This window comes from Argopecten irradians, chromosome 9 (assembly GCF_041381155.1).
Source record: "Argopecten irradians isolate NY chromosome 9, Ai_NY, whole genome shotgun sequence".
NCBI lineage: Eukaryota > Metazoa > Mollusca > Bivalvia > Pectinida > Pectinidae > Argopecten > Argopecten irradians.
Genome location: NC_091142.1, coordinates 2,113,875 through 2,141,564, shown reverse-complemented (window position 1 = coordinate 2,141,564; position 27,690 = coordinate 2,113,875). Strand labels below are relative to the sequence as shown.

The following is a 27,690-nucleotide window of genomic DNA, read 5'->3' as shown; positions in this document are numbered from 1 at the left end:
AAAGTCCTAACACATGGATTACAGACAGGATCGTAGTTTAAGACCAAACACATGGATTAGCAGACAGGATGTAGAGTTTATCCAAACAACATTGGATTTACAGACAGGATCGTGGGTAAGTCCAAACACATGGCAATTTACAGACAGGAGATCGTGGGTAAGTCCAAACACATGGATTACAGACAGGATCGTGGTGGTAAGTCCAAACATATGGATTACAGACAGGATCGGCGGATTAATCCCAAACACGTGTATAAACAGGACAGGCGTATTGGGTAAGTAGTTCCTAACACCTGGATTACAGACAGGATCGTGGGTAAGTCCAAACACAGTTAAATTACAGAAGGATCGTGGGTTAGGTCCAAACACATGGATTACAGACAGGATCGTGTGTTTAGTCCAAACACATAGATTACAGACAGGATCGTGGGTTAATCCAAACACATGGATTACAGACAGGATCGTGTGGGTGTTTATCCAAACACATGGAAATAACAGACAGGATCGTAGGTTTAATCCAAATCACATGGATTACAGACAGGAATATTGGGTAAGCCCCTAACACATGGCATTACAGACATTGGATCGTAGGTTTAGCTCCAAAACACATGGATTACAGACAGGATCGTGGGTTAAGTCGACAAACTACGATGGATTACAAGACGAGGATCGTGGTTAAGTCCAAAAAACAAGTATTACAGACTGTGGATATTGGCGTAAGGTCTAAACACACTGATTTACAGACAGGATTCGTGCTGAGTCGTAGGTCCACCAAACACATGGAATACAGCCAAGGATTCAAGTGTTAGTCCAAACACCTTGGATTACAGACAGGATCGTGGTGCGTTAAATCCAAATCACATGTATTTAACAGACAGGATACTTGTGGGTAATAGATCCTGACACACTGCATATACAGAGCAGGATTCGGTGGGTAAGAGTCCCACACACATGTGATTAGCAGACAGATTCGTGGGTTAGTCCAATCACATGGATTCAGTCAGATTCAGGATCGTGGGTTAATCCAAACACATGGATTACAGACAGGATCGTGGGTAAGTCCTAACACATGGATTACAGACAAGGATCGTAGGTGATATTATTCCAAACACATGGATTTACAGACAGATAGTTAGGTTTAAATCCAAACACAAGGATTAGCACAGGACAAGGAGATCGTAGGTAAGTCCGGCAAACACACGGATTTACAGACAGGATCGTGGGTTAATCCAAACACATGCTTGGATTAACAGAACAGGATATTGAGGGTAAGTCCAAACACATGGATTATACAGGGACAGGATCGTAGGTTTATCCAAGCACATGGATTACAGACAGAACAATCAGGTATCGTAGGTAAAGTTTACTAACACCTGGATTACAGACAGGGATCGTGGGTAAGTCCCAAAACACATAGGAACTTTACAGACAGGATCAAGGGTTAGTCCAAACACATGGATTACAGACAGGAATCGTGGGGTTAATCAAACACATGTATTACAGACAGGATTATTGGGTAAAGTTCCTGACACCTGCATTTTCACAGACAGGATCGTGGGTAAGTCCAAACAACACATGGATTACAGACAGATCGTGTGGTTAGTCCAATCACATGGAATTACAGACAGGATCGTGGGTTAATCCAAAACACATGGATTACAGACAGGATCGTGGGGTAAAGTCCTAACAACATGGGCATGGGACTTACAGACAGGATCGTAGGTTTATCTCCAAACACATGGGATTACAGACAGGATAGTAGGTTTATCCAAACACAAGGATTACAGACAGGATCGTGGGTAAGTCCAAACACACGGATTACAGACAGGATCGTGGGTTAATCCAAACACATGGATTACAGACAGGATATTGGGTAAAGTTCCTATCAACTCATGGATTACACAGTACAGGAACGTAGGTTTATCCAAGCACATGGGATTACACAGACTAGATCGAGGGTGTCAAGCGTTCTAAATACAGTGGATTTACAGACAGGATCGTGGGTAAAGTCCTACTAAACCACATGGATTACAGACAGGATCTTGGGGTAAGTCCAAACACCTGGCTTACAGACAAGATCGTGGGTAAGTCCTATCACATGGCTTACAGAAAACAAATCGTGGGTAAGTCCTACACACATGGATTTTACAAGAACAGGATCCGTGGGTAAGTCCATAAACACGCTGGAAAGTTACAGCACAGGATCGTGGGTAAAGTTTCCTAAACGAAACATGGGATTACAGACCAGGATCGTGGGTTATGTCCAAACAGACTGGATCTACAGACAGGATCGTGGGTAAGTCCTTAACACATGGATTACAGACAGTGGATCGCGGGTAAGGTCCCTAATACATGGAGTAACAGGGGGGGGGGGGGACAGGGGGGGGGGACGCGTGGGTAAGTCCAAACAGCACAGGATTACAGATAAGGCGATTGTGGGTAAGGTCCTAAACCACATGGATTACAGAACAGGATCGTGGTTATAAGTCACCAAACACATGGATTTACAGACAGGATCGTGAGTTTTAAGTCCAAACACATGAATTTACAGACAGGATCGTGGGTTAATCCAAACAAACAATGGATATTTACAGACAGGATTCGTTAAGGTTTACTCCATAAACACTTGGAATTACTGACCCAGGGGATCGTTTAGGGGGGGTTTTTTTTTTTTAATCCAAAACACATGGATTTTACAGGACAGGGATTAATTGGGTAAAAGCCCTAACCACATTGGTTTTACAGGGGGGACAGGAATTTTCGGAGGTTTATCAAAAACACAAGATTTAACAGGACAGGAAATCGTGGGTAAAGTTCAAAATAAAAATCCTCATGGATTACTGGACAGGGGATCGTCGGTTAAATCCAAAAAACAAAAAGTATTACAGGGGAAATGGATATTGGGGAAAGTGTACAAACACATTGGATCTACAGGGACAGGGGATAGTTGGGTAAGTTCCAATAAACCCACTGGTGGATTAACAGGAAAAGTATCAAGGTTTTTAGTTCCACACTGCATGTATTACAGGGGGGACAAGGTTGTGGGTTAAATCCAAAAACACAATGTATTACAGGACAGGAGAATGGATAAAGTTCCTGATCACCTGCTTTACAGGGGAACCATGGGATCGTGGAGGTAAGTCCCACCAAAAACACAGAGGGGATTATCAGGGGACAGAAATCGTGGGGTTTAGTTCCAATCACAAAATAGGATTTTACTGGGGGTCAGGAATAGTTTGTGTTAAATCCAAAAAAACAAAAAAACCAATTGGGACTATCGGACAAGGATATTCGTGGGTAATTTATAAACACATGGGATTACAGACAGGATTCGTAGGTTAATCCAAACACACAATGGATTAACAGACAGGATAGCTAAAGGTATATCCAAAATACAAGGATTTACAGAAGGATCAGTGTGTAAGGTCCAAAAAAAACACAACGATTTACAGACCAAGGAAATTCGTGGGTCTAAATCCAAACACATGGGATTACAGACAGGCGGATATTTGGTAAGTCCTAACACAATGTGGGATTACAAGGGGGGGGACAGAATCGTAGGTTTATTCCAAGAACTCAGGGATTACATCCCTGGATCGTGGGTAAGTTTCTAAAAACATGCATAACAGGTCAGGAATGCGGTGGGGTGAGTCCTAACACAATGGAATTAACAGGGACAGGGATCTGTGGTAAGTCCAAACCACCAGGGATAACAGGGACAAAAGATCGTGGGGAAGTTTTCCTATACCATGGATTACAGGACAAGATTTCCCCGGTGGGAGGGTTAAAAGGGTCTTAACAAACAAGGATTACAGACCATGGGAATATTGCGGTAAAGTCCAAACACTATGGATTATTACAGACAGGATCGTTGGGTAAGTCCTAACCACATGAATTGTACAGGAACAGGATCGGTTGGGTTTAGGTCCCAAAACACCAATTGGATATAACAGACCAGGATCGTGGGTAAAGTCCTATGACACATGGATTACAAGTTACAGGATCGTGGGTAAGTATAACCTAATACACATGGATTTCAGACAGACGCTCTGTGGGTAAAGTCCAAACAACACACGGATTAACAGAGGAAAGGATTGTGGGGTTAAGTCCTAAACACATGGATTACAGACAGGATCGTCGTGTAATCCATACACCTGTATTTTACATGACAGGGGATGTGGTTCGAGCGTTAGTCGTAACAATACCATCTTGGAAGTACAGACAGGGTAAAATTCGTGGTTTAAATCCAAAAAACACATGGAGATTTACAGAACAGGATTTCGTAGGTTTATCCCAAAACACCTCAGGATTACAGGTACAGGATCGTGGGTAATGTCCCAAACACAGGTCAAACGGATTATTCAGACAGTACTCGTGGGTGTAGAATCACGAAAACACATGGGATTTACAGTGACAGGATATTGGGTATAAAGATGTACCTAACCACATGGATTCACAGGGACCAGGATCGTAGGTTTATCCAAACACATGAGATTACAGGCACAGGATCCGTAGGGTTATCCCCCAATACACATGGGTCTTACAGAAGGATTCGTAGGGTTTATTAAGCCAAACACAATTGATCTACAGACTAGATCAGGAATACATCCTAATACAGGATTACAGACAGACTCGTAGGCTTTAAGTCCATAACACATGGAATTACAGACAGGATCGTGGGGGTAAGTCCTAACACATGGATAACAGACAGGATGGTATGTTTATCCAGACACATGGAATACAGATCAGAATCGTAGGTTTATAGTCCAAAATCACAAGGAAATACATAAGGATCGTGGGTACGTCCATAAAACCACATGGTTTGTAAACAGGCCCGTGGTGAAGTCGTGGGTAAGGGTTCCTAAACACTCATGGATTAGTCCAGGGACAGGATTACTCACGGATCGTTGGGTAAGTCCCTACCACATGGGGAATTTTTACACACAGGGATCGGTGGTAAAGTTCCTTAACAGCATGAATTACCACACAGGATCCGTGGGGGTAGTCCCTATCCCCACAAGGATTCACCACAGGATATTCGTGGGTTAAGTTCTATTACACCAGGATTACAGACCCAGGAATCGTGGGTAAGGTTGTCCCCCCCCTAAGGATTACATACACTGATCGTGGGTAAGTCCTAATACAGATGGATTACAGGGGGGACATCGTGGGGTAAGACCAATAAAAATAAAAATTCCACAATGGATCTACAGGTACCAGGGGGTAACATTTGATATACAGACAGGAACGTGTGGGTAAGTTCCCTAATACAATTGGATTTACAGACAGGGATCTGTGGTAAGTCCTAACACATGGATTACCAACAGGGAATCGTGGGGGGTTAGGTCCCAAAAAACCAACATGGATTTACAGAACAGGATCGTGGTAAGTCCAACTCATGGATACAAACAAGAATCCGTTCATTAGCTCCAGAACACATGGCTAACCAGGGGGGAAAAAGTAACTGTGGGGGTAAGTACGAAACACAAGTATTACGACAGATCGTGTAAACTCCTAGGACATCAAGGGATGTACAGACAGGAACGAGGTTAATCCAAACAACACAATTACAGACAGGAAACGTGGTAGTCCAATACAAGGATTACAGACAGACTCTTGTGGTAAAGTTCCCAAACATCACTGATTTTACAGGGGGAAAGGGGACTAGTGGGGGTAAGCTTTCCAAAACTCCCAAGGATTTTAAGGACAGGGATCGGTGAGGTTAGTTTCCTTACACATTGGTTTACAGGACTGGTATCGTTTTGGTTTTATCCAAAATACACCCATTTTTTTTGGGAATTTTTTTTTTTTTAACCCAAAAGGGGGGGGGGGTAGAGAGGGGTGGGGATCCAATTCGGGTAGGATTAAATCCAAACACATGGATAACAGACTGGGGGGAATCGAGGTTAAAGTCCAAAAAAACTACGGGATTACAGGACAGGATTCGTGGGTTGAATCCCAAAAAAAACATTGGGATATCAGTCAGGGATATCGGTGGGGTTTATTATCCAAACACATTGGAATTAGACAGGGACCAGGAATATCGTAGGGTTTTATACCAAAAAAACACATGCCTTTTACAGGGTGGGGGGGGGGGGGGAAAACCCCCCCAGGGGGGGATCGTAATAGGGTATAATCCAAACACCATGGGATTACAGGGGGGGTGGGGGACGGAATCGTGGGTAAAGTTCCCTAATAACATGGATTACTGACAGTCTCGTTGGGTAAAGTCCAAACACACGGGATATACTGGAAAGGGATTGTGGGTTTACAAGTTCTACACACCCAATGGAAATAACAGGGAACAGGGATTCGTGGGGGGTTAAGTCCAATTAAATAAAAAAACATCCGGGATTACAGACAGGATTAGAGGGGGTAAGGGTTCTTCCTAAAAAAAAACACAATGGGGATTATGGACAGTATCGTTGAGTTAGGTCTATCACAAGGATTTCAAGGGGACAGGAAATCGAGAGTTTAGGTTCCAAAACCCCACAGGATCGAGGGGTTTTGGGTCCCAAAAACAAATGGGATTACAGGAAACCCAGGAACGTGAGTTAGTCCAAAAAATAAAACAACATTGGGATTACAGGGACCCGGGGAAATTCGGTGGGGTATGGTCCTAAAACCAAATGGGTAACTGACAAGGAATCGTGGGGTGTAGTTCCGAAACCAAAGGATTACAGGAAGGATTCGTGGGGTAAGGACCAAAAATTACAACTTGTGTGGGTATTGAGGGTGGAAATAACAAGCGTGGGTTTATCCAAATACCACCCGTGTGGGTATTGGGGGTGTTGAGTTAAATCCTTTAATTCACTGTTGTAATAAAGTTTAACGTTTCGATGTGTTTCTTTTGTACTCCTTAAATCCTAATATAAAACAAAAAAAAATAAAAAAATTGAACTTTGGGCAGAGTTATTAGAGAAAAATACAATGAAACGAAAAACTGAAGAACTCAAACAAGAAAATCAATCCCAACACACTACGAGGGGGGACGGGCTGGCTGGGTATTACAGGAGCTTTTTTAAAGGTTCAACTGGGAACGGCGCTCAAACCGTTTTTATATTAAAAAAATATAACGTGGCAAACAAGGTAAAAAAAAATTAAAAAAACCACCGTTTCCATGCGCAGGGCATTTTATTAATATTTCAATAAAAAAACATTGGCCAAAAAGGTATCTTTATTCTAAGAAGAGAATAAGTTCCGTGTCGACCACAACTGCTACATTATGGGAAACTAGGACGACTCAATTTGGCTCATTTTCTTTTTTGTTGGTTCGTTTAATGATTTGAGTAATCCTAAAAGGAAACCAACAGGGAGCACAAATTATACATTTTTGAAGAGACAGATTGATTTCTGTTCTTACATGTGGTAAAAAAAAATACTAATCTATATTAACATCGCCAATGTTTTTGGGTTTTAATACAGATAGGGAAGAATGATAGAACAGGCAAAAATCACACTAATTAACTTAGCGTATGCTGCTTGACCACGCACTAAACATATAAGGTTTCGAAATTTTCTCCTTTAGATTACCTTGGTGGCCTAATTGGTGCCTTTTTTGATATACAAGTCGGGAGGTAGGGATAACTAAAAAAAAACAAGATGGGCCGGACCAGGCAGCCATAAGGAAATTACTTTAACAAAGATTGGGGGTATCTTGAGAAAGTCCTAAAAGGGATCCTATTTCCAAATTTTTTCATTTTTCTGTTTTCGTAGAACACTACCACTGGAAGTTACACTCAACATTCAACAATAAAACTATAGTTTCAAAATGTTTGTAAATTAATGGGTCTTAAAGCCAGGGTTCTGATTAGAAAAAAAACAAAAACATCGGCCCACCTGGTAATTTTTCATCTTGGAATTTTGATAAGGTTTTCTTGGCGTTTACCTCCACCAGTTTGCAACAAGTTGTACCTGAAACCGAGGGGAAACAAAAAAAAAATTTCTTCAGATACACAGATAACTTATTTTACCATGAATTAAACAAGGGTATCTGAAATAACATTTCGATATAAATTACATTAAAACCAAGGTTTAAAAATTTGCATGTTATTAAAACGGATTAAATACCAAATTAAAGTTTCAATGAAATTTTCCGGGGGAGACTCCTCGCAAATCTGTGTTAAAGACTTTTAAATTAAAAACTTTCAAAGATACATTTTTGTGTGGTTTTAAGCTAAGAAGGGGGTTTCATTTGAAACAAAAATAAAAGTGTATAGGATACATTAATCAATACGGCAAAAGGGTCACTAAGATACTAAAATGTAATGGATTAGACCAAAAAGTTCCCTCCAAATAAAGGTAAATTAAAGACAAAGTCCATCCTAAAGGAAATATAGAGGACAACTGGCCCTCCAAAATAAAAACCTAGAGACACAAGTCCCTCTCCACAAGGAAATCTATAGACAAAGGCCCACCAAAAAGGATAAAATCAAACAGACAAAAGGCCCTCCAGAAGTATCATTATGAACAAAGAGGCCCACCAATAAGGTTAATCTAGGGAGGACAAAAGGCTACCCCAAAGTGTATTAAGAGACAAAAAAGCCCTCCAAAAATTAAAAGGATGAACATAAAGGGCACTCCAATAAAAGGTAATCTTTAGACAAAAAAAGGCCCCTCCAAAAAGGTATTCTAGGGACAAAAAAAAGTCCCTCCAAAAGGTAATCTAGAGACAAAAAGGCCCTCCAAAGGGTAATATTTAGAGACAAAAAGGCCCTCCAAAACAAGGTAATCTAGGAGAGACAAAAGGAGCCGTCCAAAAAGGTAATCTAGAGACACTAAAGGCCGTCCAAAAAGGTAATCTAGGGAACAAAAGGCCCTCCAAAAGGTAATCTAGGAGACAAAAGGCCCTGCCAAAGGGTAAAGACTTAGAGGACAAAATAAAACCCCTCCAAAATAATCTAGTAGACAAAAGGGCCCTCCAAAAAGTTATCTAGGGGACAAAAGGTCTTTCAAAAGGCAATCCAGTGAACACAAATAGGCCGTGCCAAAAGGTAATATAGAGGACAAAAGGGCCCTCCCAAAGGTAATCTAGGAATAAAAAGGCCCTCCACACAAAAGGTAATCTAGAGGACCAAAAATTGCCTCCAAGAGGTAATATAGAGAGGGACAAAAGGGCCCACCAAAAATAAGTTAATCTAGAAGGACAAAAAAAAAGGACCTCCAAAAGGTAAACAGAGAACAAAAGGGCCCCCGCCCAAAGGGTAACCTAGAGACAAAATAGGCCCTCCACAAAAGTTTAATCTAGGGATCCAAAAAAAGGCCCTCCAAAAAAAGGTAAATATAAAGACAAAAGGGGACCTTTCCAAGAAGATAATCTAGAGACAAAAGCCTCTCCAAAAGGTTAATCTAGAAAATACAAAAGGGTCCTCCAAAAGGTTATCAAGAGACAAAAGGGAGGTCTCCAAAAGGTAATCTATAGACCAATGCTGGGGGGACCCCGCCGGAAAAAAGGTAATCCCAGAGACAAAAATGCTCGTCCAAAAGGTAATTATAAGAGGAGACAAAAAGGAAAGGCCCCCTCCCAAAAGGTAAACTAGGGATAAAAGGCCCCTCCAAAAGGTAATTGAGAAGACAAAAGGGGCCTTTCCAAAAGGTAATCTAGAGACAAAATAAAGGCCCCCCAAAATGAAATCTAGAGACAAAAAACGAGGCCTCGCAAAAAGGTTAATATATGGACAAAAGGTAATCTAGGGTACAAAAAGGCACTCCAACAAAGTAAATCTATGGGACAATAGGCCCTCCAAAGGGTAAAAAGACAAGTTTTCCAGTATACTGCTCATTATCTTAGAGACAAAAAGGCCCTCCAAAAGGTAATAAATCTAGGGACAAAAGGCCCTCCAATAAGGGTAATCTTTACGGACAAAAGGCCCTCCAAAAAAGGTAATCTAGGGAAAAGAGGCATCCCAATAGGGTAAAAGGGGACAAGGTTTCCTTGTAAGGCTCATTATTCTAACAGACCAAAAAGGCCCTCCAAAAGGTAATCTAAAGACAAAAGGCCCTCCCTAAGGTAATCTAGCAGATAAAAGAGCCCTCCAAAAGGTAATCTAGAGACAAAAGGGCCCTCCAAAAGGTAATCTAGAGACAAAAGGGGGCCCTCCAAAAGGTAATCTAGAGGACAAAAGACCCGCCCAAAAGAATAAATCTAAAGAGGGACAAAAGGCCGCGTCCAAAAGGTTATCTAAAAAGGAGACAAAATAGAGTCTCTCCAAAAGGTAATCCAATAGAGAATCAAAGGAAAAGGCCGTCCAAAAGGTTTTCCTGTAATAATATTGAGAGACAAAAGGGCCCTCCAAAAGGTAATCCTAGGAATCTAAAAAAAGGCCCTCCAAAAAAGGTAATCTAGAGACAAAATAATGCTCTCCAAAGAAAATATTGTAATCTAGTGAGACAAAAGGCCCTCCAAAAAGGTAATCTAGCGGACAAGAAAATAAAAAAGGTCCTCCAAAAAAGGTAATCAGAGGAGACAAAAGGCCCTCCAAAAGGTAATTATCTTGAGACAAAAAGGGCCCTCCAAAAGGTAATCTAGGGACAAAAATAGGCCCTCCAAAAGGTAATCTAAAGACAAAAGGGGCCCTCCAAGAGATATCTAGAGACAAAAGCCCTCCAAAAGGTAATCTAGAAAACAAAAGGTTTCCTCCAAAAGGTAATCTAGAGACAAAAGGGTCTCCAAAAAAGGTAATCTAGAGACCCAAATGACCGCCTGAAAGGTAATCCAGAAGGGAACTAAAAGGCCCTCCAAAAGGTAATATAGAGACAAAAAGGCCCTCCACATAAGTAAATCTAGGGATAAAAGGCCCTCCAAAAGGTAAATCTAGAGACAAAAGGCCCTCCAAAAGGGTAATCTAGAGGACAAAAAAGGCCCTCCAAAATGAAATCTAGAGACAAAAAGGCCCTCCAAAAGGTAATATAGGGGTGACACAAAAAAGGTAATCTAGGGACCAAAAAAAGGCCCTAAAGACCAAAAGAGTAATCTAGGGGACAAGAGGGCCCTCCAAAAGGTAATCAGTAAAGACAAGTTTTCCATGTAACTGGAAAACAGGGATCATTATCATAGAGACAAAGAAGGGCCCTTCCAAAAGGTAATAAAGGGGAACAAAAGGTAAACATACACAAGGGACAAAAGGCCCTCCAAAAAAAACGGTAATCTTACGGACAAGGTAGGCCCTCCAAAAGGTAATCTAGGAAACGGAGGGAAAAGGAGGAGTGCCCTCCAAAGGGTAAAAGACAAGTTTTTCTGTAACTGCTCATTAAAATCTTACAGACAAAAAGGCCCTCCAAAAGGTTAATATAGAGACAAAAGGGCCCTCCCTAAGGTAATCTAGGGATAAAATGCCCTCCAAAAGGTAATCTAGAGACAAAAGGCCCTCCAAAAGGTAATCTAGAGACAAAAAGGCCCTCCAAAATGTAATCTAGAGACAAAAGGCCCTCCAAAAGGTAATATAGGGACAAAAGGTAATCTAGGGACAAAAGGCCCTCCAAAAGGTAATCTAGGGACAAGAGGCCCTCCAAAGGGTAAAGACAAGTTTCCTGTAACTGCTCATTATCTAGAGACAAAAAGGCTCTCCAAAAGGTAATTTAGGGACAAGAGGCCCTCCAAAAGGTAATCTAAGGACAAGAGGCCCTCCAAATGGTAAAGACAAGTTTCCTGTAACTGCTTATTATCTAGAGACAAAAGGGCCCTCCAAAAGGTAATCTAGGGACAAGACGACCTCCAAAAGGTAATCTAGGAACAAGAGGCCCTCCAAAAGGTAATCTAGGGACAAGAGGCCCTCCAAAGGGTAAAGACAAGTTTCCTGTAACTGCTCATTATCTAGAGACAAAAGGGCCCTCCAAAAGGTAATCTAGGGACAAGAGGCCCTCCAAAGGGTAATCCAGAGACAAAAGGCCCTCCAAAAGGTAATATAGAGACAAAAGGCCCTCCCAAAGGTAATCTAGGGATCAAAGGCCCTCCAAAAGGTAATCTAAAGACAAAAGGCCCTCCAAGAGATATCTAGAGACAAAAGCCCTCCAAAAGGTAATCTAGAAACAAAAGGTCCTCCAAAAGGTAATCTAGAGACAAAAGGGTCTCCAAAAGGTAATCTAGAGACAAATGACCCGCCGAAAGGTAATCCAGAGACAAAAGGCCCTCCAAAAGGTAATATAGAGACAAAAGGCCCTCCCTAAGGTAATCTAGGGATAAAAGGCCCTCCAAAAGGTAATCTAGAGACAAAAGGCCCTCCAAAAGGTAATCTAGAGACAAAAAGGCCCTCCAAAATGTAATCTAGAGACAAAAGGCCCTCCAAAAGGTAATATAGGGACAAAAGGTAATCTAGGGACAAAAGGCCCTCCAAAAGGTAATCTAGGGACAAGAGGCCCTCCAAAGGGTAAAGACAAGTTTCCTGTAACTGCTCATTATCTAGAGACAAAAAGGCCCTCCAAAAGGTAATAAAGGGACAAAAGGTAATCTAGGGACAAAAGGCCCTCCAAAAGGTAATCTACGGACAAGAGGCCCTCCAAAAGGTAATCTAGGGAAAAGAGGCCCTCCAAAGGGTAAAGACAAGTTTCCTGTAACTGCTCATTATCTAGAGACAAAAAGGCCCTCCAAAAGGTAATATAGAGACAAAAGGCCCTCCCTAAGGTAATCTAGGGATAAAAGGCCCTCCAAAAGGTAATCTAGAGACAAAAGGCCCTCCAAAAGGTAATCTAGAGACAAAAAGGCCCTCCAAAATGTAATCTAGAGACAAAAGGCCCTCCAAAAGGTAATATAGGGACAAAAGGTAATCTAGGGACAAAAGGCCCTCCAAAAGATAATCTAGGGACAAGGGCCCTCCAAAGGGTAAAGACAAGTTTCCTGTAACTGCTCATTATCTAGAGACAAAAAGGCCCTCCAAAAGGTAATAAAGGGACAAAAAGGTAATCTAGGGACAAAAGGGCCCTCCAAAAGGTAATCTACGGACAAGAGGCCCTCCAAAAGGTAATCTAGGGAAAAACAATCGGGGCCACAAATTTAGAGGCCCTCCAAAAGGGTTAAGACAAGTTTCCTGTAACTGCTCATTATCTAGAGACAAAAAGGCCCTCCAAAAGGTAAATATAGGGACAAAGACGACCTCCAAAAAGGTAATCTAGGGACAAGAGGCCCTCCAAAGGGTAATCTAGTTTCCTGTAAACTGCTCATTTATCTGAGTACAAAAAGGCCCTCCAAAAGGTAATTTAGGGACAAGAGGCCCTCCAAAAGGTAATCTAAGGACAAAAGGCCCTCCAAAAGGTTAAAGACAAGGGACCTGTAACTGCTCAATTATCTAGGACAAAAAGGCCCTCCAAAAAGGTAATCCTAGGGACAAGAGGCCCTCCAAAGGGTTAAAGACAAATTTTCCTGTTAACTGCTCATTATCTAGAGACAAAAAATGGCTCTCCAAAAGGTTAATTTAGGGGACAAGAGGCCCCTCCAAAAGGTTAATCTAAGGGACAAGAGGCCCTCCAAATGGTTAAAGACAAGTTTCCTGTAACTGCTCTTTATCTAGAGAAAAAAAGGCCCTCCAAAAGGTAATCTAGGGACAAAAGGTAATCTAGGGACCTCCAAAAGGTAATCTAGGGGACAAGAGGCCCTCCAAAAGGTAATCTAAGGACAAGAGGCCCTCCAAATGGGTAAAGACAGAAAGTTTCCTGTAAAAACTGCTCATTATCTAGAGACAAAAAGGCCCTCCAAAAGGTAATCTAAGGACAAGAGGCCCTCCCTAAGGTAATCTAGGGATAAAAGGCCCTCCAAAAGGTAATCTAGAGACAAAAGGCCCTCCAAAAGGTAAGCTAGAGGACCAAAAAAGGCCCTAGGGAAAAAGGCTCCAAAATGTAATCTAGAGACAAAAGGCCCTCCAAGGAGATATCTAGAGACAAGAAGCCCTCGTAAAAATGGTAATCTAGAAACAAAAAGGGCCATCCCAAAGGGAAATCCAGACATAAGGTGAAATCTCATTAACTAGACAAAAAGGGCCCTCAAAAGGTAAATCTAGAGACAAGAGACCCCGCCAAAAAGGTAATCTAGGGAAAAAGGGCCCTCCAAAGGGTAAAGACAAGTCCTGTAAAGGCATCATTATCTAGAGACAAAAGGCCTCTCAAAAGGTAATCTAGGGACAAAAGGCCCTCCCAAACTAATTAGCCCAAAAAGGCCCTCCAAAAGGTAATCCAGAGGTACAATAAGGCCCTCCGAAAGGGTAATATAGAGACAAAGTTATCCTCCAACTCCAAAAGGTAATCCTAGAGACAAAAAGGTCCCTGCCACAAGGTAATATAGGGACAAAAGGTAATCTTAGGGACAAAAGGGCCCCTCCAAAAGTTAATTAGGGACAAGCGGCCGCTCCAAAAGGTAATCCTCAGGACAAAAAAGTCCACTCCAAAGGTACATAACAAGTTGCCTAAAACTGCTCATTATCTAGAGACAAAAAGGCACTTCAAACAGGTAATTAGAGGGACAAAAGGTAATCTAGTGGACAAAAGGCCCTCCAAAAATGGTAAATCTAGAGACAAGAGGCCCTCCAAAAGGTAAATACATTAGAGACAAAACTGCCCTCCAAAAGGTATATATAGGGACAAAAAGGTATTCTAGGGACAAAAGGGCCCTCCAAAAGGTAATCAAGGGATAAGAGGCCCTCCAAAGGGTAAAGACAAGTTTCCTGTAACTGCTCATTATCTAGAGACAAAAAAAAGCCCTCCAAAAGGTAATTCTAGGGACAAAAGGGTTTAAATCTAGGGGACAAAAAAAGGGCTCCTAAACAGGTAATCTACGGACAAGAGGCGCCTCCAAAAGGTAAAATCTAGGGAAAAAGGAGTGCACCCTCAAAAGGGTAAAGACAAGTTTCCTATAATGTGTTTCACATATATCTAGAGACAAAAAGCGCCCTCCAAAAAGGTAAATATAGAGACAAAGTCGCCCTTCCCTAAAAGGTAAATTCTTAGGGAATTTTAAAAAGGCCCTCCAATAAAAGGTAATTCTAGGGAGACAAAAGGCCTCCAAAAGGTAATTTCTTGGAGACAAAAAAAAAAAAAAGGGCCTCCTAAATGTAATCTAGGAGACAAAAGGCCCTCCCCAAATGGTTATATAGGGGGGGGACAATAGGTAAATCTAGGGGGGACAAAAGGCCCTCCTAAAAGTTAATTTCTTAGGGACAAAAGGGCCCTCCAAAGGGTAAAGACAAGTTTCCTGATAAACTGCTCATTATTCTTAGGTCAAGACAAAAAGGCCCTCCCAAAAGGTAATAAAGGGACAAAAGGTAATCAAAGGGACATCTAGGGCCCCTCAAAAGATAATCTACGACAAGAGACCCTCCAAAAAGGTAAATTACGGACAAGAGACCCTCCAAAAAGGTTATCTAGGGAACAAGAGGCCCTCCAAAATGGGTTAAAGGGTGGGTGGGGGGGGACCAGGTTTCCTGGTAATACTGGCTCTTCATCTAGTGACCAAAAATGGGCCCCTCAAATGGAAAATCTAGGGGACCAAAAGGGGAACGACCTCCATAAAAGGTAATCAAACTGCTCACATCTAGGGACCTCCAAAAGGTACCAAAGCCCCTCCAAAAGGGAAAAGGCCCTCCAAAAGGTAAGGAGGCCTAAAGAGAGACAAAAAGGCCCTCCAAAGGTAAAGTTTCCTGTGCTCATTATCTAGAGACAAAAAAGGCCCTCCAAAAGGTACAAAGGTAATAAATGGAGACAAGGGCCCTCCCCAAAAGTAATCTAAGGACAAAAGGCCCTCCATATCTAAGTAATCTAGATCTAGGACAAAAAGGCCCTCCTAAGAGCCCTCCAAAATAAGGGAAATAATCTAGGGACAAAGAGGCCCTACAAAAGGTTAAAGGACTAGTTTTCCTGGGTAAAGACAAGTTCTGTAACTGCCTCATTTTATATAGAGGACTATAAAAGGGCCCTCCAAAATGGTTAAGTTAGGGGAACAAGAGGGCCCCCTCCAAAAGGGAATTAAGGACAAAAGAGGGGGGCCCTACATAGGTTTAAAGAACAAGTGTTCCTGTAACTGCCTCATTATTCTAGAGACAACAAAAAGGCCCTCCCAAAGGTTTATCCCAAGTTTCTGTATAGGCCTTATCTAGAGACAAGAAGGGCCCTCCAAAAGGATATCTAGTGGACAAGACGACCTCCAAACCTAATTCTAGGGACAAGAGGCCCTACCAAAAGGTAATTCTTGGTCACAAGGTAAAAAGGGACAAAGGCCCTCCAACAAAAAGGGTAATTTAGGGGACAAGGGCCCTCTAAAGGGTAAAGGACAAGTTTCTGTAACTGTATTATCTAAGAGGGACAAAAGAGGCCTCCAAAAGGTATAAAGGGACAAAGGGTATCTAGGGACAAGGGGTTCCTGAACTGGTCATTATCTAGAGACATAAAAAACCTCCAAAAAATAAAGGGACAAGGGAGGCCTCCAGGGGGTAAAGACATAGTTTCCTGTATCTGCTCAGTATCTAGAGACAAATATGGCCCTCCAAAGTAATTTATGGACAAGAGGGCCCTCCAAAACGTAATCTAAAGGACAGAGGCCTCCAAAGGTAATAAAGACCAAAGAGTTTCCTGTAAATGGTATTCCTGGGCTCATTTTATCTAGAGACAAAAAAGGCCCCTCCAAAAAGTATTATAGGGACAAAAGTAATCTAGGGACAAAAGGCCCTCAAAGGTAATCTAGGGACAAGCAGGCCCTCCAAAAGGTAATCTAAGGACAAGAGGCCCTCCAAAGGGTAAAGACAAAAATAAAAGTTCCTGTAAAAAATGCTCATTATCGAGAAGATTAATATAAGGAACCAAAGGAGATATTCTAGGGAACAAAAAAAGAGTGTAAATTTAGGGGACTCCAAACGGGGTAAATCCTACAGGACAAGTTGTCCGCAATAAATGACAAGTAAGCTGCTATTTTAATCTAGAGACTAAAAGGGCCCTCCAAGGTAATCTAAGGAAAAAGAGGCCCTCCCTAAGGTAATCTAGGGATTTAAAAGGCCCTCCCAAAAGGTTAATCTAGAGACAAAAGGCCCTCCAAAGGTAATCTAGGGGAGACAAAAAGGGCCTCCAAAAATGTAATCTAGGGAACAAAAGGCCTCTCCAAAAGGTAATATAGGGACACAAAAGGTAATCTAGGGACAAAAGGCCCTCCAAAAGTGAGTATCTAGGGACAAGGGCCTCCAAAGGGGCTAAGACAAGTTTTCCAGTAAAACTGCTCATTATCTAGAGACAAAATATAGGCCCTCCAAAAGGTAATAAAGGGACAAAAGGTAATCTAGGGAGACAAAAGGCCCCTCCAAAAGGTAATCTACGGACAAGAGCACCCTTCCAAAAGGTAATATAGGGACAAGAGGGTCCCTCCAAAGGCGTAAAGACAAGTTTTCCTGTAACTGCTCATTATCTAGAGGACAAAATGGCCCTCCAAAAGGAAATCTAGGGGACAAGACGACCTCCAAAAGGTAATCTAGGGACAAGAGGCCCTCCAAAGGATAAAGACAATCGAAGGTTTCCTGTAACTGCTCATTTACTCTAGAGACAAAAAGGCTCTCCAAAAGGTAATTTTAGGGACAAGAGGCCCCCTCCAAAAAGGTAATCTAAGGACAAGAGGCCCTCCTCAAATGGTAAAGACAAGTTTCCTGTAACTGCTTATTATCTAGAGACAAAAGGGCCCTCCAAAAGGTAATCTAGGGACAAGACGACCCCCAAAAGGTAATCTAGGGACAAGAGGCCCTCCAAAAGGTAATCTAGGGACAAGAGGCCCTCCAAAGGGTAAAGACAAGTTTCCTGTAACTGCTCATTATCTAGAGACAAAAGGGCCCTCCAAAAGGTAATCTAGGGGACAAGACGACCTCGAAAAGGTAATCCAGGGACAAGAGGCCCTCCAAAGGATAAAAGACAAGTTTCCTGTAACTGCTCATTATCTAGAGACAAAAAGGCCCTCCAAAAGGTAATTTAGGGACAAGAGGCCCTCCAAAAGGTAATCTAAGGACAAGAGGCCCTCCAAAGGTTAAAGACAAGTTTCCTGTAACTGCTCATTATCTAGAGACAAAAAGGCCCTCCAAAAGGTAATATAGGGACAAAAGGTAATCTAGGGACAAAAGGCCCTCCAAAAGGTAATCTAAGGACAAGAGGCCCTCCAAAGGGTAAAGACAAGTTTCCTGTAACTGCTCATTATCTAGAGACAAAAAGGCCCTCCAAAAGGTAATATAGGGACAAAAGGTAATTTAGGGACAAGAGGCCCTCCAAAAGGTAATCTAGGGACAAGAGGCCCTCCAAAAGGTAATCTAAAGCCAAGAGGCCCTCCAAAGGGTAAAGACAAGTTTCCTGTAACTGCTCATTATCTAGAGACAAAAAGGCCCTCCAAAAGGTAATCTAAGGACAAGAGGCCCTCCAAAGGGTAAAGACAAGTTTCCTGTAACTGCTCATTATCTAGAGACAAAAAGGCCCTCCAAAAGGTAATCTAAGGACAAGAGGCCCTCCAAAGGGTAAAGACAAGTTTCCTGTAACTGCTCGTTAGTGGTTAGTGTTAGGGTTAACATGTTCAGCTTTTATTTCTGTTTTATTCTTAATTACTTGATAATATTGTGGATCTTTGTTAAATTTTCATCAGCAATCCAGAAACATTGACCTTTTTGTAATTCTCTCGCTATGAAAAGTGACAACTGTTCCTGCTTAGGTCTAAGACATGTGTACCTATACAAAAACTCATATAAATAATTGAGAAAGGTTAACTTCAACTTTATTGGTATTCTAGTATGCATTAATATAGCTAATGTTTATCATGTTTTTACTTCAGCAAAAACTCAAGGAGCAGAAAGCAAAAGATGAAATGGAAAAAACAGGTAAAAGGTTTTCAGGATATCTGTACTAGCCCTCCACTCTTGAGTCACATTGGCTAAGTGGTTAAGTTGTCTGACATTCTACCATTAGCACTCCACCTCTGTGTCACAGTGGCCAAGTGGTTAAGGTGTCTGACATTCTACCACAAGCCCTCCACCTCTGGGTCACAGTAGCCAAGTGGTTAAGGTGTCTGACATTCTACCACTAGCCTTCCACCTCTGGGTCACAGTGGTCAAGTGGTTAAGGTGCCTGACATTCTACCACAAGCCCTCCACCTCTGGGTCACAGTGGCTGAGTGGTTAAGGTGTCTGACATTTTACCACAAGCCCTCCACCTCTGGGTCACAGTGGCTGAGTGGTTAAGGTGTCTGACATTTTACCACTAGCCCTCCACCTCTGGGTCACAGTGGCCAAGTGGTTAAGGTGTTTGACATTCTACCACAAGCCCTCCACCTCTGGGTCACATTGGCTAAGTGGTTAAGGTGTCTGACATTCTACCACTAGCACTCCACCTCTGTGTCACAGTGGCCGAGTGGTTAAGGTGTCTGACATTCTACCACAAGCCCTCCACCTCTGGGTCACAGTAGCCAAGTGGTTAAGGTGTCTGACATTCTACCACTAGCCCTCCACCTCTGGGTCACAGTGGTCAAGTGGTTAAGGTGCCTGACATTCTACCACAAGCCCTCCACCTCTGGGTCACAGTGGCTGAGTGGTTCAGGTGTCTAACATTTTACCACAAGCCCTCCACCTCTGGGTCACAGTGGCTGAGTGGTTAAGGTGTCTGACATTTTACCACTAGCCCTCCACTTCTGGGTCACAGTGGCCAAGTGGTTAAGGTGTTTGACATTCTACCACAAGCCCTCCACCTCTGGGTCACAGTGGCCAAGTGGTTAAGGTGTCTGACATTCTACCACAAGCCCTCCACCTCTTGGTCACAGTGGTCAAGTGGTTGAGGTGTCTGACTTTTTACCACAAGCCCTCCACCTCTGGGTCACAGTGGTCAAGTGGTTAAGGTGTCTGACATTCTACCACTAGCCTTCCACCTCTGGGTCACAGTGGTCAAGTGGTTAAGGTGCCTGACATTCTACCACAAGCCCTCCACCTCTGGGTCACAGTGGCTGAGTGGTTAAGGTGTCTGACATTTTACCACAAGCCCTCCACCTCTGGGTCACAGTGGCTGAGTGGTTAAGGTGTCTGACATTCTACCACAAGCCCTCCACCTCTGGGTCACAGTGGCTGAGTGGTTAAGGTGTCTGACATTTTACCACAAGCCCTCCACCTCTGGGTCACAGTGGCTGATTGGTTAAGGTGTCTGACATTTTACCACTAGCCCTCCACCTCTGGGTCACAGTGGCCAAGTGGTTAAGGTGTTTGACATTCTACCACAAGCCCTCCACCTCTGGGTCACAGTGGCCAAGTGGTTAAGGTGTCTGACATTCTACCACAAGCCCTTAGATTACAATAAGATTGGTATATCTTGATGAAGATAAATTACAATAAAATTGATTGGGCAGAAATACCTTGATAGAGATAAATTACAATAAGATTGAAATACCCTGATAGAGACAAATTACAACAAGATTGAAATATCTTGATAGAGATAAAATGCAATAAGATTGAAATATTTTGATAGAGATAAATTAATTACAATAAGATTGAAATACCATGATAGAGATGAATTACAACAAGATTGAAATATCTGGACAGATTGCCTGTATCGAACATCTGTAGATTCACTTCAAAATGCCCAGAGAAAATGGGAAGAAGACTTCGAAAATGCTTGTAAGGTATGCAGTTTTAGCAATTTATTGTTTTCAAATTGTTTTCTTTCACATTTGTTATGCAAAAACCATTGTTTACCGTTCCTGAGGGATTTGATGACATCAAAAGCGTCACTATCATGACGTGATTAAATTAATGTCAACCTTATCCCTGTCAAGATGACTGTTCCATCTTATTTATAAAATCATGAATATTAAAAAGTTTTTAAAAAACTGGTTTACCTCATCAATATCAGATCAGCAGTAAAATACTATGTTGATATGGTATACATTACTCTGATCAGATATACCGGGAGCTGGACATAGAGAGAATCACGGAACTCCGGGACATCATTTGGAAAGGAACAAACGTCGACTCCCAGATGTGTGTAGACCATGATATGGTATGACGTCACATTTGTAAATACTGATAGATAATTACAAATTATTTACACATGTTGTAATATGAACCAGCAAACTTACCAGCGAGCTATTCAGACCAAGTTCACAACGATAAATAATGTCGTACATAGTAAATAATATCAGGTAAAATAGTTGTACTGAGTCTCATGCGTCATTTCAAAGAAGAAGTACAAATTAAGTTCTCCATGACTCAATCACTGCTAGATTGAAGTAACGACTGATTAAAGTATACTTATTATTACTATTATACTAATTAACGTTTTTATTGTTTTTCAGTGTTGTGAATACACTAGGAATCACCTTGAGAAATGCGACATTCAGGACGAGTTGATCACTTTCGTGGACAGGGCACGAGTAGGTCATTTACGTCCAGGTAGGTGGACTGAGGAAGTCATAGGCTCCAGGTAGGTGGTCTGAGGTGAGAGTAGGTCATTGGCTCCAGGTAGGTGGTCTGAGGTGGGAGTAAGTCATAGGCTCCAGGTAGGTGGTCTGAGGTGGGAGTAAGTCATAGGCTCAAAGTAGGTGGTCTGAGGTGAGAGTAGATCATAGGCTCCAGGTAGGTGGTCTGAGGTGAGAGTAGGTCATAGGCTCCAGGTAGGTGGTCTGAGGTGAGAGTAGGTCATATGCGTCTCTGTGATTTCTTCTTGTAAACTGATTAGGGGTCAGTTTGTATATTTTGAGATGTTGTATAAATTCTTACATTTCACCTAATTATCCATCATAAAATGACTTCAGTCTTACTTGTTTCCAGTGCATACATATTACCAGAACTATTTCAAGGGAACAGGCCTGAACAACAGGAAATTGTCTGGAACATCCGACTTCAGTGAAGAGTCAATATATCAAAGTGTTACATAATCCTCGGTTTGAAATGTGACGTCATTACATGACAGTCCTAACATATCCATCATCATCTTTTTAAAACCAAAATCATGTACAATGTCATTAAATGACATACCATAATCGCCGTAATTAGCACCCCTCCCCCTATAAGCGCCCCCTCCCCTTTTCTGAAGAAGAGTTAAAGTTGTATCCAAGTACTTACATCCCATAGATTTAACAATTTTTTCAACATGTGATGCCTCATATTACATGACCTTGCGAGTCTTTTACATGTGACTCACAACAAAAAAATGCGTCTCAAGGCATATAGAAGTTTACTAGAACAGATTAATGTAAGTACAGAAAAATTAAAAATATGGCTGATTTTTCTCGTCCACAACTTTTATTTTGGTTCATTAATAAGGCCCCCTTTGCAACAATTATTCTAGGCGATAATTACGGCGAATACGGCAAATCTTATTTATTTTCAAGTGAGATAAGGAATTTATACGGCAAGTTCACAACATGTGATTTTGACGTTTTGTGAGCGGTACGGTAGATAGTAAGCATGGTATTTATGTTTGTTTTGGACAAAAATAATATGTAAATGCATAGTAGGCCGGGTACGTATATTCGTTCTAGGCGGCCCCCAGACCCCCATCCTTTTCTTTGCTTCGTGCCTCTATAAATATTTAGATTTTAGGCAGTGCAATTCTGTAACTTTATATTCAAAATATGACATTAGACGTCAAAAATAACAAGGGCCCAATGGGCCCGAATCGCTCACCTGCAATCTGGTAATTATACATGGTTCATACTTAACAAATAGAGTAAATAAGAATTTATATCATCCCTAAGCACATTATAGGCCTCTTTGCCTCTTGGTTATTAAAAAGAAGTTGTTTAAAGATTTTAGCCAATTTGACCCCTGTGACCTTGAATGAAGGTCAAGGTCATTCTTTTGAACAAACTTGGTAGCCCTAGGCCTTGATCCCAGCATGCCATAGGCCCAATATCAGGTCCCTAGACTGTTTGGGTATTAAGAAGAAGTCGTTTAATTTTTTTAGCCTTTTTGACCCCTGTGACCTTGAATGAAGGTCAATGTCATTCATTTGAACAAACTTGGTAGCACTCTATCCCAGTATGTCACAGGCCTAATATCAGGTTCCTAGGCCTCTTGGTTATTAAAAAGAAGTCGTTTAAAGATTTTAGCCTATTTGACTCCTGTGACCTTGAATGAAGGTCAAGGTCATTCATTTGAACAAACTTTGTAGCCCTTGATCCCAGCATGCCACAGGCCCAATATCACGTCCCTAGGCCTCTTGGTTATTAAGAAGAAGTTGTTTAAAGATTTTAGCCTATTTGACCCCTGTGACCTTGAATGAAAGTCAAGGTCATTCATTTTTTAACAAACTTTGTAGCCCTTCATCCCAGCATGTTACTTGCCGATTATCGGGTCTCTAGGCTTTTTGGTTATGAAGCAGAAGTCTTAACAAGATATTTCAGCCTATTTGATCCCTGTGACCTTTAATGAAGGTCAAGGTCATTCATTTGAACAAACTTGGTAGCACTCTATCCAAGAATGTCACAGGCCTAATATCAGGTTCCTAGGCCTCTTGGTTATTAAAAAGAAGTCGTTTAAAGATTTTAGCCTATTTGACTCCTGTGACCTTGAATGAAGGTCAAGGTCATTCATTTGAACAAACTAGGTAGCCCTTGATCCCAGCATGTCACATGCCAAATATCGGGTCTCTAGGCCTCTTGGTTATGAAGCAGAAGTCTTAATAAGATATTTCAGCCTGTTTGACCCCTGTGACCTTGAATGAAAGTCAAGGTCATTCATTTGAACAAATTAGGTAGCCCTTCATCCCAGCATGCTATAACTCAAATTTCAGGACTAAAGGTCTCCCAAGTTTTGGAGAAGAAGTTGTTTAAATGGAAAAGTTGACGCCGGACGGCCGGACGGCGGACGGACGACGGACGCTGCACCATAGCATAACCTCACTTGCCCTTCGGGCAGGTGAGCTAATAAACGAACATTTTTACATGGCTTCAATTATTTTTTGGAAAAAGTGTACATGAAGTCCTCAGAAAGCATGATTTATTAGCATTTATTCGAGGGCTTCTTGGGGCCTAGGCGGCCCCCAGACCCCCACCCTTCTTCGCTTTATGTCCATATAAATATTAAGATTTTGATATTGCAATTCTGTAAGTAAAAAATTAAATCAAAACTTCAAATAAAAGATATGACACTTGACACGAAAACCATAAATAAACATCATTAAATGGCTTCAATTATTTTCTGGAAAATGTGTTCATGAAATTCTCAGAATGCAGGATTTTGCACCATTTATTCTAGAGCTTCTGGGGGCCTAGGCGGCCCCCAGACCCCTCGCCTGATTTGCTTGGTCACACTCCCCCTCTAACCTCAAAACCTGAATCCGCCCCTGATTATGTTGTGTCTAACAGTCAGCAAAATAACGTCCGATAAAAAAAATGGCTGACCAGTCGACTCTCATGTTATGGGAGTAATGCAACCTATGATTTCTGCCCATTTGTTGAAGAGAATGCAACCTCGTGATTCCTTGTGCTCATCTTTGCTTGGTAGAACGTTTAGATACTTTTGACTGCATTTCATAGCGTTAAATCAGTATGTGTCTACTTCGTTATCATCAATGCTAACAAACATGTTCAAAACAAGCTTACAGTAAGTGATGCAAGCAACATACATCCACTGCCGTCAATTACATTTCCTAATCTATGGCAATTTATTATTATTTCTTAGTTATGCTATCATTGTATGAAGTTGGAACAAACTGTGTTGATGTGTTCTCAAGTTATCGTCCAGAAAATTAAAATTTGTGAAACATGTATTTTTATCACATTGACCTTTAAGCCCCATATTCAATCCCAAGCTGTATTTTTCATATACATGTACTACCATTGTAAGAAGTTGATCAAAATCGATCCATTAAAAACTCAAGTTATCATCTGGAAACCAAATCCGGACAGACAGACGAGAACAAACACTATAGTCCCCTCTAGTTTCAATGGCAGGTCTAGTCCCCTCTAGTTTCAATGGCAGGTCTAGTCCCCTCTAGTTTCAATGGCAGGTCTAGTCCCCTCTAGTTTCACTGGCAGGTCTAGTCCCCTCTAGTTTCACTGGCAGGTCTAGTCCCCTCTAGTTTCACTGGCAGGTCTAGTCCCCTCTAGTTTCACTGGCAGGTCTAGTCCCCTCTAGTTTCACTGGCAGGTCTAGTCCCCTCTAGTTTCACTGGCAGGTCTAGTCCCCTCTAGTTTCACTGGCAGGTCTAGTCCCCTCTAGTTTCACTGGCAGGTATAGTCCCCTCTAGTTTCACTGGCAGGGGACTAATAAGTTCATTTACAGAAGACCGAATGCTAGCAAATAAGAAACCATATCAATAGCACATTTTACCACTGTACTGTGTAATGCAATTGTTTTGTTGTTGTATGGTCTGGCTACATGTACTAAAATATAACAAATACATAATCTAAGTCCAATGATTTATTAATAAAAACAAGAGCAGTTAATTAAGCAGGATCATAAACTGGACTTACACAATGAAAACATATACCGAGAACAGACAAACTTCTGGTACTAACTAACAATTATTAAATCTTACAAGTACATCCAGTTGACCTATCCAAAATGACAACAGGACATGGGGCTTCCAAACCCACAAGTCATATAATATTTATGATTTTGGGGAATAAAAAAACCCAACACATTCCCAAGTGTCTGCTGGATGTCCTGAGGAACAGTGAATTCATTCTATACAGAAATAATTTCATGGCTTCACAAACCAAGTTCCTTCCTCAAATGATAAATTCCCCTCTACTACCACCCAATGTTACACACTAATTATAATTTTCATGGATACCGGTTCTACAGAGAAACGAATGCTAATTGTAAATTGAATCACCACAAAAGCTAATTTTGTATGGACAATACTACAAATGTACCATTTACTGATCACTTAGCTTTGTACAGCATTATCGTGGAGGCAGATATACAAGTTAACAGGATATAGATTTTAGACCATATCATAACAAATTTTTATAGGCTTTATGTCAGTTACTGAGTGCAATAGCTTGCTGTACAGTATACATATACTAGCACATATGGAAGTGAAAAAATTGATGTTTTAAACATTGATACAATAAATAACAACTTCCGTCAACCCTAATAACTTTTCCTAAATCTCCTTACAACAAAGAAAATTTCATTTGACATTCCATACTATGAATGATATTCAATGTTGAACAACATACAAACTCATGTTGCTTTAAATTGTATAGCAGTAAGTGGATAACAATTCTCCTCACTGGCATTTAATAGGTAACTAATACTAACAAAATTGTATAGATACCATATAGCCGGTTATCAATACAGGTTAAATTTTTCACAATTCTAAGCTGTTTTAAAATTCGCAACCTGGCTTTTACGGCAAAACATTATTAGTCAACCATTTATCATTATTTTGTGGATAAAATTTTGACATTATAGCGATGTCCTGTGAAATTAAATTAAGCAGCTATACAGTATGTGATTCCATATGTTTCAATTGTCTGTGCAGCACAGCAAACATAGAATCATAGGATACAAACAGCAGTGACATACAAGGCTTACAGTCAGGAAAGGGAAGGCTACAATACTCAGATAAAACTGTAACAATCTAATCCACACCAGATTCACCAAAAACCTTTTCTGCTTGTTCTATAACAATATGTTGTTTACTTCAATGAATGTATAGCTTATTCGACAGTTTCTCTCTTCATTCAAAATATGGCTCATTTCCATGATTTTTGATGTAAATATTTTGTTTAATTTATTTTGAGTATGTCTTATGTTACCATTAATTATATAATTTCAGATTACTTCCTTTTTTGCTATATGTACATTATTCAATAAAATTTAGTGACATCAATGTAAAGTGGTATTGCTTTCTTTTTGACAACATTTCTGGTCGAGTAATACTGTATTTACAAACTAGCAGCATCTCTTCCCAGTTCTAGAGGCTATGCTGCCTCAATCACTCAAGCGTGCATGTCTTAGCAGATGAAGTTTGCCATCCTTCCTATTTGCCTCCACGAGCCATGGAGGTTGAGAAGAGAAGCAGTTTCTGCTGTTTCTTCTTTTTCTTACCACCAGAAGTTGGTGGTGGTAGAGTTGCTTCTTCATCAACTACAACAACAAACAAGTTTTGATAATTATATTGATCATAGGTTATCACAGATGATTTTTACTACTAGTGTCGAGTGTACAGATTTTTACTACTAGTGTCGAGTGTACAGATTGCTCTATTATCTCAGTAGATTTTTACTACTAGTGTCTAGTATACAGATTTTTACTACTAGTGTGTCGAGTGTACAGATTGCTCTATTTTCTCAGTAGATTTTTACTACTAGTGTCGAGTGTACAGATTTTTACTACTAGTGTCGAGTGTACAGATTGCTCTATTATCTCAGTAGATTTTTACTACTAGTGTCGAGTGTACAGATTGCTCTGCTATCTCAGTAGATTTTTACTACTAGTGTCAAGTGTACAGATTGCTCTATTATCTCAGTATATTTTTACTACTAGTGTCAAGTGTACATATTGCTCTGCTATCTCAGTATATTTTTACTACTAGAGTCGAGTGTACAGATTGCTCTATTATCTCAGGAGATTTTTACTACTAGTGTCGAGTGTACAGATTGCTCTATTATCTCAGTAGATTTTTACTACTAGTGTCGACTATACAGATTTTTACTACTAGTGTGTCAAGTGTACATATTGCTCTGCTATCTCAGTAGATTTTTACTACTAGTGTCGAGTGTACAGATTGCTCTATTATCTCAGCAGATTTTTACTA

The 27,690-nt window shown here is 41.0% G+C and overlaps 2 protein-coding genes across 2 annotated transcripts in view; one reads left to right on the top strand and one right to left on the bottom strand.

The window, feature by feature from the left end:
• Positions 1-8,649: 8,649 nt before the first annotated feature.
• Positions 8,650-25,317, top strand: LOC138331075 (proline-serine-threonine phosphatase-interacting protein 1-like). Its single transcript, XM_069278530.1, has 6 exons — positions 8,650-8,660; positions 18,767-18,812; positions 20,517-20,596; positions 20,875-20,973; positions 21,269-21,365; positions 21,744-25,317. The coding sequence occupies exons 2-6, from the start codon at positions 18,800-18,802 to the stop codon at positions 21,848-21,850; spliced, it is 396 nt and encodes a 131-aa protein (XP_069134631.1). The 5' UTR covers positions 8,650-8,660; positions 18,767-18,799; the 3' UTR covers positions 21,851-25,317.
• Positions 25,318-25,325: 8 nt separating this feature from the next.
• The window catches only part of LOC138331074 (E3 ubiquitin-protein ligase RNF10-like), a 36,206-nt gene continuing 33,841 nt past the window's right edge, over positions 25,326-27,690 (bottom strand). Inside the window, exon 17 of the mRNA XM_069278529.1 lies at positions 25,326-27,020. Coding sequence (XP_069134630.1) covers positions 26,914-27,020 — 107 coding nt within the window. The 3' untranslated portion in view covers positions 25,326-26,913. The remainder of the gene's footprint in view (positions 27,021-27,690) is intronic.

Excerpts from the sequence above, each read along its gene's own strand:
- LOC138331075 (XM_069278530.1), top strand. Across the intron at positions 20,974-21,268 it reads TGTGTGTAGACCATGATATG|TGTTGTGAATACACTAGGAA; the intron begins GTATGACGTCAC and ends ATTGTTTTTCAG. Across the intron at positions 21,366-21,743 it reads AGTAGGTCATTTACGTCCAG|TGCATACATATTACCAGAAC; the intron begins GTAGGTGGACTG and ends ACTTGTTTCCAG.